Raw genomic sequence first — 13,689 nt, 5'->3', positions numbered from 1 at the left:
GCTCAGCATGGAAGTCACTTAGTCCAAGTAGAATAATGGCAAGGTCCAAGGGTAGGGGCAGGAAGAGACCTTCCAAGGCCTTGGCTAGCCAGGGCTGCCAGAGAAGCTGGTTTGGGCAGGGCCAGCCACGGGATCCAGTAGCCTTAGACATGAAGACAAGTTTAGGAGAGCCCAGGCATGCTTCTGCTGGTCTTTAAGCTAACGTGACATTAGGAGAGAGAAGCAGGGAGGAACCCAGTTTTCCCCCGCTCTACCTTCTACCGGCACCTTGCAGGCTTGTGTTCCACAGAGGTACTTCTCAGCACCTTGTTGACCTGAACTAAAGGGATCCTCCCTCCACCGCGAAATGGGCCCAGAAACTTTAGCAAAAGACTCCACCTTGTCCCCCTTTTTCCTAGCAGGCACAAGCCCCTGAGGCAGGAGCCCAGGTACCTCCAAGTCCAGAGGCTTTCCAGGCCCCTGCTGAATATCCACCAGACCAAATCAGCTATTTCGTGCCTGCAGAGCAGTCCAGCTTGGATGAACAGCAGCACCAGCAGTACTTTCATACCGAGTCTTGAGAGAAGAGGGGAGACAGGCCGATGAGGCCTGCGTGGCCAGGGGACTCCAAGGCTTATAGAGTCCCCTAGAGTAGGGGTTAGGGGGTGGGTGTGGATACTTACTATTCTTTCCTGATAAGTTCTTTCTGTAATTGTTAGTTGAGCACAACCTGTTTTGTGGAAGCAGAGGCAGCCTATGATCCCCAGTGGGCTAGTATGTGACAGCAGCCAGGCCACAGCAGGAGACCGCTGTGCCCACCTGCCCTTCCCAGTCTCGCACACACCTATTCTCCCATGGGGTGGCAGGCTGCAGAGTCTCATCAACTTAGAACACCCTTTTTCTGCCAAGAAATATTTTCCAGCATGTTTTACTATCTAGGAAGAAGCTGTTTTGTCTTAAGCTGCAAGAATTCCAAGGCCTTGGCCTTGATGATGAAGCCCTGCATCTCTTCCACAGTCTTTTTGGGGAAACCCACAGGGAACAGCATTACAACTGTGGGAAGCTGAAATAAGGTCAACAGAGGCGCTTCATGCTGAAATAGTCACAACTTAACTGCTTAATAAAAATTGTCTTTCACTGCAACTCTCTGTGAACTTTGACTGACTTTTGGAACCTAGAAATGGTACCAACTGGTGCCTACTCGTGCCAAGGTCCTGAGTGAAGGGTTCATTTCCTGGAGTTCCTCTTTATGTGGTCTGTTCTCCTCAACCTCTCGTTCACACCTCAGCTCCCTGCCACATTTGCAGAGGCTGGTGGATCCTGCCTTTCCAAGTGGCCATGTACCCAGGCTCTCTGTGTAGCTGAGGCCTACTGGCTCCTTCACTGAAACCAAGGGCAGCCCAAGGCCTGCCGGGCCTGAAATAGTTAGCCTAGGGGCTACCCACCCTGTGTAGACTGTGCTCGTGCCTCATATGTCGCCTCAGAGGTGAACCTGGATGCTAAAGGGCAAAGTGCCCATTTGCTTTGCATGCAGGTTTCTTCTCTCCTGCCCATAGCCTTTTCTTGGGCAGGTGCACTCCCTGGAGGAAAAGTGATTGCTCTCTAGTCAGGTCCAAGGAGAGCACCTTTCCAGCTGTCTGCAAGGAGAGGGAAAGAGGGGAGGAAAGGGGGGGCACTTTGATAACGTTATCTGAAGTTATTGTATACCTTTAATATCAGTCTTAAGGTAATGAACCGTTGCTGGAAGAAGGCAAAGGAAGCCCCCAGTCTCTAGTGGCAAGTTAAAATAAAGGGGGCACGTGAGGCCTCATACCCACAGGAGGAGCTTGGTATTCTCAGGTGGCCTGATCTCTACCAGGGTGCTATGGACTGAACGTGTCCCCCAAACTTCATGCATTGAAGCCCTACCCTGCAATGTGATGGTATTTGGAGGCGAGGCCTTTGGGAGTTGCTTAGGTTTGATGAGGTCATGAGGGTAGGACCCCCATGATGGGATTAATGGGCTTATAAGAACAGACACTGAGAGCTTGCTCCCTCTCTCACCTTGTATGCACAAAGAGGAGGTCATGTCAGCATACAGGAAGATGGTGGCTACCTACAAACCAAGAGAAGAGGTCTCAGAATAAAACCCACCTTGTTGGCACCTTGATCTTGGACTTCCAGCCTCCAGAACCATTAAAAATAAAGATCTGTTGTTGAAGCCCCCCATCTATGGTATTTCGTTATGACAGCCTGAGCTGACCAAGGCACAGGAGCTGTTTGCGTTCAGGCATGTCCCTTCGTAGCTGTTGGGAAGGAGAAGCTGAAGGCCCAGTCACTTCTCTGAGTCACTCCTTGGCACTTAGAGGAACATCTCCCATTGTGTTCAGCAGATGCAGAACATTTCCAGGAACCAGTTCTCTTGGGCCACCCAGCAGAGATGGGAGCAGTGGTCCCAGGCAATCTTGATATCATTTTTGACTTTGGACAGACAGAGTTGGAAGTGACAGGCATTCCGAGGTGTTAGCAGGGACTCTGTTGCTTCCTGCACTGGCAGCTGCCTCCCTTGAGAGGTAGAACTGGGAGGCAGAGGCTGCTACATCTGCCACTTCCTTCTCTTGGGAGATCATGGGACCACTGTACCCTCTCCTGCCAGACAATAGAGGAAGGACTGCATATGTACAAAACCATGTCACACTTGTTAAAGAGAGTGATGAACGATTGCAGGGGAGCAAGAGGCACCACTCCACTAGCATGCAGAGTGGCCCAGGCTCAGGGGTCAAGAGCTGCCTCGTAGACCATGGCGGGGTGGGTGGCATTCAGGCATGCAGGCTCCTTCTGGCTCCTCAGTCAACTGGTAGCATTCTGATCATGGGAGCAGCTCAGAGGCTTACTGTGCAGCATCGGGAGCTCCCATAGCCAGATCTGGTGTTTCTCACAGGAAAAGAATTTAGTCCTGCCTTGTTTCTCCCTCTACATGGCAAGGGAGAGGCCGGCAGGCAGGCCCAAGAGTGGCACACTCCCAGGAGATGCAGCTGAGACCCGTTCTGCCTTGGACAAGTCACTTAAGCTCCTGGGCCTCAGTTTCTCCATCTGAAAAAAAGGAGGGAGGAGGAGACAATGCTTTTCCTACCTAGAACGGTAGGACTGAAAGATGCTTCGGGAAAGGCACCGTGAAAGCTGGCTAGACGGGAGGCGTTCAGTTGGGGTTCTTGTTTGATCAATGTTTGGAGTGTGCCAGGGCTGGGATTTGTTTGATCTGGCCCAATTTCTGCTGGCTTCCCCACCCCCTGCATTTCAGAGAAGGATCCTGAATTGGGGAAGTCTGTGGGCTCCTCAGGCTCTGCCTCAACTGCTCAGCTCCTGGCTTGGCCCCAGAGCCATGTTGCCAGAGGGTTGGAGGGCTGGCTGCCTAGGCCTGCTTTTTCCCAAGGATCTCCACAGGAGTAGCTGCAAGGACACCCCATCTTAGGATGAGGAGAAGTTGGGGGTACCGAGGGCAGAAGCCCAGAATCAGTGCTCACGTGCAGGATCATCCAGTTGTGACTTAGTTTTGTGTATTACTGAGGTCAAACTATGGCGAGTGAATTCTCTGTGGCCTCTTAGGCAGTTCTGGGTCCAATTCCCACTCTGAGGCATTCGTGGTACTCCCTGCCGAGACCTTAGACTTGGTTGCCTGGGTGGACCACTGGCTTTAACTGGGGTCAGGTGGAGCTTACCTTTTCATTTTCCCAGGCACGAGCCCTAATTCCCCCAGCTCCAGAGGGTCTCCTGATGATTGCAACCAGGGAGAAAGCTGTCTGCTCGCAGGCTTTGGGAGGGGCAGGGCTGACCAGACCAAAGGATGGCAGTGTCGGCATGAGGATAAGGCGTGACTCGTGTCCCTTTAGCCACAAAGTGATAAGAAATGAGTGGGCCTTATGTGCACTTTTCAGTCGTGAGCTGAAGGGTGAGGCCTGTACCAGCCTTGCCCGGGGCAGGAGAGAAGTTTAGGCACTACTTGCTTCAAAAAGAATGGTTACAAACAAGCTTCCAGGGCCACGCCTCAAACTGGAAAGAGCTATGCCTGTCCCGTGATCTGCACTAAGCTGCTCCAGGAGGCTCTGGGGACTTTGCAGCCTGTCCCACAAAGTTTCTCCTGGGAAATCTTGAAACAGATGCAGCATCTAGGACTACTCAGGACAAATTTTCTGTCCATCACCCTCCCTCCAGGCCCCACATGCTGCACACACAGTGCACAACCCTCGCCAGCCACCTCCTCTTTACTCTTAGACTCTTCTTGGGCGTGGGAGAGCAGAGGGAGAGGAGAGCAGAGGGAGTTCCTCCAGCAGCTCAAGGGTAGGCAGATCCTGGGGAAGGGGTTGGGAGGGAGAATCCAAAGGCAAAGCAGCCGTTGCTCCCAGGCCGCCCACCCCCAGCACCCCAGCCTCAGCCACCTGGCTCTCCTTCCTGGGTGGCCCCAGAGAGGCAGCAGCGTTCTGCCTTAGGCTCTGAGCACAGTAGCCAACACACTACTCGATGGCTGGGCACCTGGCTTGTAATGCGAGGGTTGCCTTTTTCCGGAGTTTCCTGGCCCTCCTGTGCGCCACTGCTGGGACAGCTGTGACCTTTTTCTCACCCCAGCTGCCTGGCCCACACCAGCTTCCCCCTTGAGGGGTAGGTAGAGGTACAGAGGGGCCAGAGCATGGCAATCTTGTGGGCACAGGGTTCCTGCAGCAGAAGCAGGCTCAGACACAGAAGATCCAGGAGCCCTGGGCTCTGTCCTTCCTTCCCTCAACACAGCCACCAGCAGCCCCAAGACTCAAAGCAGGCATCCCCCAGCAATGATGTCAGCAAGGTGGCCCCTGGCCGAGACCATCATAACCTTACCTTTACCCGACAAGACTTGATGGTGGCTTGTGAGGATTTGTTAACTCCTCCGGCATGAAGCCAAATTGGCATCCCCTGTCTAGGAAAGCACAGGATGTGCATTTTTCTGTGGGTTGATGGGGCAGAGGAAATTGGAAGAACATGACAGAGGTACCTCGGCTGCCACACGTGGCAGAGCTGCCATACACAGCCGCCGTGACCCAACCATCAGCTCGTTCCCAGGTGGGCAGCACAGCCTCCTCACTGAGCAAGACTCAGTTTGCATGTAATAGAATATTCTATGCACAGATTTAGCTGAATATTCGTATGTTTTCTATGGCATCAAAAATGGATAAATGCTCCTGTTCCCAAATGCCTTTGACAATGAAGAAAGAAGAGTGTTATTCAAACTGCCAGCCCCAGTGCATGTTCTTCTTCAACTCCATTTGCGGTGCACAGCCCAGCACTGGCTAACGCTCTCTGCAGTATCTCAAATGTTCCAAGCACTTTGAAGACAATGAAAGTGAAGGTAGCCTTGAAACATTCTGGGATGCGAGTGGTGTTCATGCCAAAATCACTGGGAAGGAAAGGTTGAGGGAGAAAGGTTGGGCAGAGGAGAAGGGCATAAGGTGGGCATGGGAGCTTAGAACTGCAGCTTCTCTCACCAGAGTGAGAGGAGGAAGTCGGTCCTCCAGCCTCAACGTGTCTCCAGCCTCAGGAGAGACCACAGCAAATTCCATCCCTGTCTCTCAAAATCAGTTACAACAATCTTAATGAAAACTCTCTGGTCTATAGCTAGGACCCAATTGAATGTTCCATAGGGGATATTAAATAATTGGGGTGTTTTCTGTTTTCATTGGTAAGCAAGATGATGTTGAATGGTTTTCCATTGCTTATCAAATAAAATCCACTTCTCTGCCTAGGGTGGTCTGGCCTCACCCTTCCTCTGCAGCTACATGTCCCTCTGCCCTTCACACACTCTGGCCTCAGCCTCGCTGCACCATTGGGTTCGACACAAGCCTTTCCGCCCTCATGGATTTGTCACTATTCCATACACCTGGAATGTCCTTCCCTCCCACCTCTGCATTTCCAACCCTTGCCCGTGATGTAGAGCCCGGCCGGGAAGGCTCCCTCTACTCCATGTCCCTCCACCCCTGCCTGTGCTTCACTCAGAGCACTTACGTCTCTGCTTAGCTCCCGCTGCACGTGTGGCATTCTCTCTTCTAGACTGAGCTGCAGTGAGCAGAGACTGGGGCAGGTGTTGGAGGCCCATGTAACACAATGCCTTACAAACAGCCTTCCCTCTACAAATGTTCCAATGAACATCTTTGTAACCTAGGTCCTTAGCAGTCACCGGGAAAATGTTTCACAAAGAAAACCAGCTATTGAGACAGGATCATCAAGCAGGAGGTCAAGCTGGTGAGGCCCTTGAGCCTTCTTGTGCAACTTCCCAGAAGCTGGGAGGGACCAGGAAGTCCCTGGGGCCAAAAGGTAGCCCTTTCCTCCAGTCCCAGGCCCCAGGAAAAACCTCCTGCTCTGCTCACTCTCTATTTAGCTCAGATATAAGTGTTCTTAAGCTTCTGAACATCAGCCAGTAACCTCGCAGCCCTTCCTCAGGCTTCTTCCTCACAGAGGGACTTGGAGATGAGGGTGTGCAGAACCTGCTGGAGTGACCTGCAGTAGGGGTACAGTCCTGGCCCCTGAATTGCCATGTTCCTATGGGACTGAGGGATGGAGGCGCTTGGTGGATGAGACAGCAGAGTGTAAGTCACAAAGCGCAAAGCACTGCATTTCGATTGGCAAGTGTCCCTGGTGGTGGCTCTGATGAACTCTCCAGATCGCTTTGTGGCACACCTGAGACAGGAACACTGCAGGGAGATGGGGGGAATTGGCAGTGACAACTAAATGCCGAGAGGCCTGAAACTCCTGGAACCATGGATGTTTCCTGCCCAGATGGAGGCCCTGACCCTGAAGGTCAGGGGGTAATTAACCACATGGTCACCTTGTTGATGAAACGAAACCCACAACCCTGCAGAATCAAAACATGTCAAATGCACAGAGGCAAAGGTCAATAGACAGGACAGACAAATCGCAGTATTCAGAATCGCACATTCAAGTGTTTTTGTAATCTATTTAGAGCTCTAGCCACCAGCCTGTGGGGAGGTAGGTGGGAGAGGGGCTGCAAGTTCAGCTGAAGTGGGGCGTGACTCCTGCTGAGAACTGGTATTCCAGGCTCTGGGCAAGAACTCAGCTCACAGGGAGATTTACACCCAGAACCTTGGAGCACGTGGTCTGCTAGGAAAGCCGGACTGTGCGCATAGAGGGATGTCTGTGGACAGCAGGAGACCTGGGAAGGAGCTGGGCCTACCCAGTTTAGTGCTACTCCTTTATTTTCTTCCCCTCACCTGCCTGTAGGCAATGCCCACCAGTTTCCATCTGGGATGTGACGCCGAGGAAGACAAGACATTGAACTTTTATTTTAGGCTTCTACCTGCTACCCACTTGCTCTGAAACCCTGGGCAAATTGTCTTACCTCTCTGTGCCTCTACTGACTCTCAGAAACATAGGGGCAAAGATAAGAGGCCTGCTCCAGACTGGGGCTAGAGCTAAGAACCCTCCTGGAGCAAGGAACCAGTGAATGGATGAGCGAACTAATGACAGTCTGTCCCCTGCCAGTCTGGCCCCTGTGCCTCCTCCTCAGCTTTAATGAAGACACACAGGGGGTGCCTTGTCCCTGAGAGGACGACCATACTACAGGAACTTCCACCCTCCTTGTTGCATTCACCTCCCCCCACCCCCGGTCCTTTCTGCCCAAGTTACAAGCATGCTTAGGACCGCAGTCCGCTGGAAGGTGCCCTTCAGACCCACCTCCTCCTTTGACTACTGCACTTTCCCCCACCCCAGCCCACAGCCTCCACCTGGGAAGTGATCCATGACTCCCAAACCTCAATCCCCCACCTCAGCTCTCCCAACTGGCCTCCAAACCTGGAGATCCCGTTGCATACTGGACATCTCCCCGTGGGTGTCTCTCAGGCACCTCAACGTCAACACAGCCACAAACAGGCTCTTCAGCATCTCCTGAAACCGCTCCCCTGTCAGGAACAGGCATCTTCATCTTCTTAGTCACCCAAGCTAATAGTAAGATATCAGCCTTAACTCCTCCTTTCCCCAGTCATAACTCTTGGACATAATTGTCTGTTTCCTTCCCTGACACATGGTATGGGGCAAGGAGAGTGTGAATGAATGAGGGGGTTAAGGACTGAACCGATGACTGGATTGTGTTCATTGTCTTGTGTTCCCAGCATGGGCTGGGCATATAGGAGGCATCAGGGAAGATCTGTTGAGCAATGGGCTCTCTCCTCCTCACCAGAGCCTTCCCAGGCCTCTGCTTCAGGACCAATACCTTTCCAGGTTCTGGGCACTTAGCTCTAGGGGCCCTCTACATTGGGGCCAGCCTGTGAGGCTATATGCCATGGTACCAGCCTCAGCAAGGAGGTCTGATGGCTCCTCAGGGCCAGCACATAGGTTGGGCTTCTTGGTACCGATTTCCCAAACCTTAGGGTGCCCAAGAACACTCAGAGTCTGTTTCCTGTGATTTCTCAGGGCTGGGGCATTGCCCAGAGCCCAGACATGGGCCAGGAGAACAGGATGGGTATAAATGAAGGAGGTTCCCTTTTCTGTGTCTTAGGGCTCATGGTTTCTTCTGTTCTTGCCCCACACACACCACCACCAGCCATCTGGTGGTACCTACAGTGGGCTCCAGCTTGGGTAGGCAGCATCATTCACCCCATGTCCTAGGAAAGCTTAGAGCAGGCAGGAGGGCCACTGGAGCTCCAGCCACACAGCCCCCAAACTTCAGGCGGGGCTTGGTCTGACTCATTTCTTGGCATCTCTTGCCCCCTGGTGTATAACTGCAGTATTGCGGCTCTCCAGTGCCCCCCACCCCCAACCCCCACCCCTCGTGACCAATTCACTTAACATTTGCTGAGCGCCTACTCTGGGCCAGAGAGGATCCTACTCTCAAGATTCAGTCTAGCCCTCGGTCAGTTCCCTGGTATATCTCCCTTCTCTACTCTCGACATGCCTCAGAGTCACGATCTGTCACATAAGCACTCCCTGTGGCCTCTTTCCCTCTGTCATGATTGACTGGCAAATCCCCAGCCTTCAAGGAACGCAGCTATTTGTGCTCTGTTTGTCTGCACTTAAGCGTCTCTGTGTTGCTAGAGAGAATCACCCAAGCTGGCAGATTGCGCTCCCCTATAGACTGATGATCTCCAACTTTGTCCAGGCACCCCTCATTGCTTGGAAGGACTTTTGCGTTTTGTGTTTTTCCAGTCCATTTTCAGAATGATGATTTGCTCTATCCTTAAAGTCCTCACGTCCCTCCTGCTTACCTTGTCCATATTTGACCTAGAAATTAGAAGCTATGGAAAGGGAACTCCCTCATCATCCCATCACCAAGCCTATTAATCTGCCTTCCTCTGTTTTCAACCTTTTCTCCTTTCCTCAAGCTCAGATGTTGGAAGTATCCCTTCTCCTTTCTAAGGCTGATGCTTTCTCTGTGTTCTGGATCTTATTCTCTCCGACTTGCCCCTGTCTCTAGCATCACCAGATTCTCCCTATCGTGCAAATATGGTGTAATACTTCCCATCTGAGAAAAAGTCATCTCTTCACTCCCAGATCCCTCCCCAGCAAGTGCTACATTTCTCTGCTCCCTTTAAAAGCACTTCTCTCCAGGTACTGCCTCTCCTTGCTCTCTCTTCCCAGTGTAGTCAACACGCTTGAATCCACCCTTGCCTCCTACCACTTCACTGAAATAGCTCTGACCATGGTGGTCTGTGAACTCCATGTTGTCAAGTTCGCTCTTCACTTCTCTGCTCTGGTGTTACTCCGGCTCTCAGCAGTGTTGTTTCACTGGCCAACCCCTTTTCTCTGTTAAACTCTCTTTTCTAAGATTCTTTGACACCTCACTTCCGCTTCCCCCATCTCCTACCTCACTGGCTGCTCCTTCTCATTCTCCTTTGCTACTTCTTCCTCTTGACTGCTAGACATTGGAGGGCCCAGAACTTGCATCTTGGATTTTTCTCTACCTCTTTTCACACCTTATGTGATCACATCCAGTCCCATAACTTTAAATCTCTCTCTCTCTCTCTCTCTCTCTCTCACACACACACACACACACACATCCCACATTGCCTTACTGAACCAGACTTATATGCAATTGCTTACTTTATACCCCCAAATTTAGATATCTAATTGGCATTTCAAACCTAATATGCCCCAAACAGAACTTTTGATACCCCATGGGCTTGTTTGCCTCATAGTCTTCCCTCTTTCAGTAGATTGAACACTCATTCACCCAATTCTCTAAGAAATCTGCTGTTATGGGCTAAGTTGTATCATATGGCGAAGCCCTAACTCCAAGTACCTCAGGGTGTAAACTTATTCGGAAATAGGGCTATTGCAGACGGGGTTAGTTAAGATGAGGTTGTGCTGGAGTAGGGAGGGCCCTAATCCAGTGGCTGGTGTTGTTATAAGAAGAGGGAAGTTTGCACACAGACACACAGGGAGGAGAAGGGCATGTGAAGATGGGAGGGATGCTTCTGCACATCAGGGATTTCCAGCAAACCACCAGAAGCTGAGGGACAGGCCTGGAGCAGATTCTTCCTCAAAGCCCTTGGAAGAAACCAATCCTGAACTTGACCTATTAGCCTGCAGAATTGTGAGACGATACATTTCTTGTTTAAGCCTCTGTTGTGGACTGAATTATGTCCTCCCCAAGTTCATATGTTGAAGCCCTAACCCCCAACGTGACTGTTTTTGGAAAGAGGGCCATTAGGGAAGTAATTAAGGTTAAATGAGGTCAGAAGGGTAGGGACCTAATGCAATAGGATGTTCTCATAAGAAGAGGAAGGGACACCAGAGATTCTTCTCTTACCATGCTGACACAGAGGAAAGGCCATGTGAAGACATGGCAAAAAGGTTGCCATCTGTGAGCAAGGAAGAGGGCCTTCATCGAGAACAGAATTTGCCAGCACCTTGATCTTGGATTTCTAACCTCCAGAACTGAGAAAATAGATGTCTGTTGTTTAAGCCCCCAGTATGTGGTATTTTGTTATGGCCAGCCCAGCAGACGCATACAGCCACCCTTTTCCTAAACTTTCCTTCCCCACTCAACATCCACATCTTGTTGGATATATCGCCAAAATCTATCTGGAGTCCATCTACTACTCTTTACCTCCAAAGCTCCCACGACCATCTTTCACAACTGTTACTGCTATAACTTTTTAACTGGGCTCTTCCCATTCTTGCTCCTTACAGTCTACTCCCTACACAGCATCTAGAGTGATCTTTATAGAATATAAACCCAATCATGTCACTTGCTTGCTTAAAACTCTCCAGTGCATTCTATTGCACTTAGAAAGATTGTGAACTCCTTGCAAAGTCCTCTAGGGTGCTGCACAGATTGGCCCCAGCCCTCTCTATGAACTCATCTCCTCTCATTGCCCCTGACCCTTGCTCACCATGCCCCAGCCACGCTGACCTCCTTTATGGCCCTTGAGCATCAAGCACTTTAATGCTTTGGGGCTTTGCACTTTCTATTCCTTCTGCCAGAAATGCTTATCCCTAGCCCCTCACACCCACTTCACATGGTTGACTCCATCTCTTTTTTTAGGTCTTAGTTTACATATCACTTCCTCAGAAGGGAAGTTGTGAATGTGCTTAGGATATTTTTTCATTATATTTTCTAGCTGGTTACTGCTGATTTATAAAAAAGGTGTTGACTTTTGTAAAATTGTCTTGTATCCATCTGGTTTGCTAAAAAGATTTCTTAATCATCTTTACCTTTCTAAGCAAGCAATCATAGACTTTGCAAATAATGATACATTTTTGCAATATGTATGCCTCTTGTTTCTTATTCTAATCTTAATGCATTGTTTTGAATAACTCCCCTTTCATGTCATAAACTCTAGTAGCAATACAAATCATCTCATTTGTACTTATATATTATTTTATTGAATAAATTAGTGAATAAATGGACTTGAATATATTGAATACATATTTATTTAGCTTCTGCCTCCACCTCTGAACTATAAGTACCATAAAGTGGGGCCAAGCAAGACTGATTCCCCACTCTCTCCAGAGTCCAGGGAACAGAGTGGACAATCATTAGATCTATATTGAAAAAACAATGAAAGAAGTGGAGATGCTCTAATGGAAGCATGTAGTGGTTCGTTGAGTGGAGGTAAGAATGATGGAGAGACCATTTCTAGCTAGAAAAGTGTCAGCACAGGCTTCTGTTGGATCTGAGCTCTGAGTGGATGTCACCAGTTAGAGAAGGTGGGGGTGGGAGGGTGGACTTTACAGAGACAGGACGCAGCCATGGCAAAGGCCCAGGAGCCATGAAAGTGATGTAAATCCCACCTCACTCTGTGAGCTTCCACCACTTCTGGGCCTCTGTATTTATTTTTTGCTCCAACTGTAAAGCCATAAAAAGCTACGATAAAAATGTATGAAATATCTTTCTGATCCCTGGATGGATGGGGCTTTCTATGTTTAAAAGAAATGGAAAGAATCACAAAAGAAAAGCAAAACAATAGATTTATCTACATTAAAGTAATGAAGTTCTGTGTGCCGAGAAGATAAGCAACAAAAAAGCCTAACATACATGCCACCTATCAGTGTACCTGCTGTGCACATATGAGCATATGTGAATCAATAAGAAAAACATTAAGATTGCAGCAGAAAAAGGAGAACACACAGTAATTCACAGAAAAGGAAAATAGTGAATGAATATGTGAAAAATAAAGCATGATAAAAATATAAACTAAAACAATGAAATATTTTAATAAATTTTGCAAAGAAAATTGAATCACTACATTTCTTGCTGGCAAGGGTGAGGTGGAATGAACACTTTTATGCGCTGGGGTTTGTGTCACCCTTGTTGTATAGCTGCTCAGCTCTTCAGGGACAGACCCTTTAAAGGTTCACATTCTTTCACCAGGAATTTTACTACTTGGGACCCATAATTCTACTTTTAAGAAGTTGATGCATATTCTGACTCGCTGAAGACCCGGGGAAGGCCGAGGCTGGGGAGACTCTGTCTCTAATCCACATCAGCCCTGACTTACAAGAAGCACTCAGTGGCGATTTAGAGCTGAATTAACCTGAGAAATGAATAGAAGTCTAAAAAAAGAATAATGACACTACTCTGTGTTAGCCACCTCCTATTCACTGTAAAGAAGTTCACTAAAACTTTGTTAGCTGCCGGAGGGGTCCCCCAACTAATTCAAGCATGGATGAACCAAAAAGACCAACACGCTTGAAACACCAACGCCAATACCAGACACATGGGAGATGCTTGACAGTCTCGATCGCTCACCTGTCTTCCTGCTCATGTAAATAAAAAAAAGTAGACGCATATTTATTTTTGGAAAAGATATTCATTTACAGCACAATTTACAGTAATAAAAAATAGAAACAACCAAAGCCTCCAACTACCTGAGGAATTGTTAGGGTTATTTCAAAACCTCCATATAATGGAATTGTTTGCATCTATTTAAAAAATACTGTAAGTAAACAAAAGTTATTTAATAAAATTTGACTTCCATTCCTGATTAAACTAACAAATAGTAGTGAACTAGGAATAAAAGGATTCTTCCTCGACATAATATATTAAATGTATGGGAAGCGATGGTGGAGGAAATGTCAGTACGCACCGTGAGTCACCAGAGGCATCACCACGAGAGCCAAGGACAAGAAACAAAGGGGAGGCATGTTGGAAAGGAAGAGACTCATTTGTCATTATTTGCAAATGCTACAATCGCTTGCTTAGGAAACTACAGATAATTAACTAAGAAACGTTTTTAGCAAGGCAGATGG

General features: G+C 49.0%; 1 protein-coding gene across 1 annotated transcript in view; it reads left to right on the top strand.

Moving 5' to 3' along the window:
* Nucleotides 1-560, top strand: part of PASD1 (PAS domain containing repressor 1) — a 65,780-nt gene extending 65,220 nt beyond the window's left edge. Inside the window, exon 16 of the mRNA XM_046673710.1 lies at nt 399-560. Within this exon, the coding sequence (XP_046529666.1) occupies nt 399-560 (162 nt within the window). The remainder of the gene's footprint in view (nt 1-398) is intronic.
* The last annotated feature ends 13,129 nt before the right edge of the window (nt 561-13,689 follow it).

The sequence above is a fragment of the Equus quagga genome, chromosome 10 (assembly GCF_021613505.1).
Source record: "Equus quagga isolate Etosha38 chromosome 10, UCLA_HA_Equagga_1.0, whole genome shotgun sequence".
NCBI classification, from domain to species: Eukaryota; Metazoa; Chordata; class Mammalia; order Perissodactyla; family Equidae; genus Equus; species Equus quagga.
This window is presented reverse-complemented; position numbering and strand designations above follow the sequence as displayed.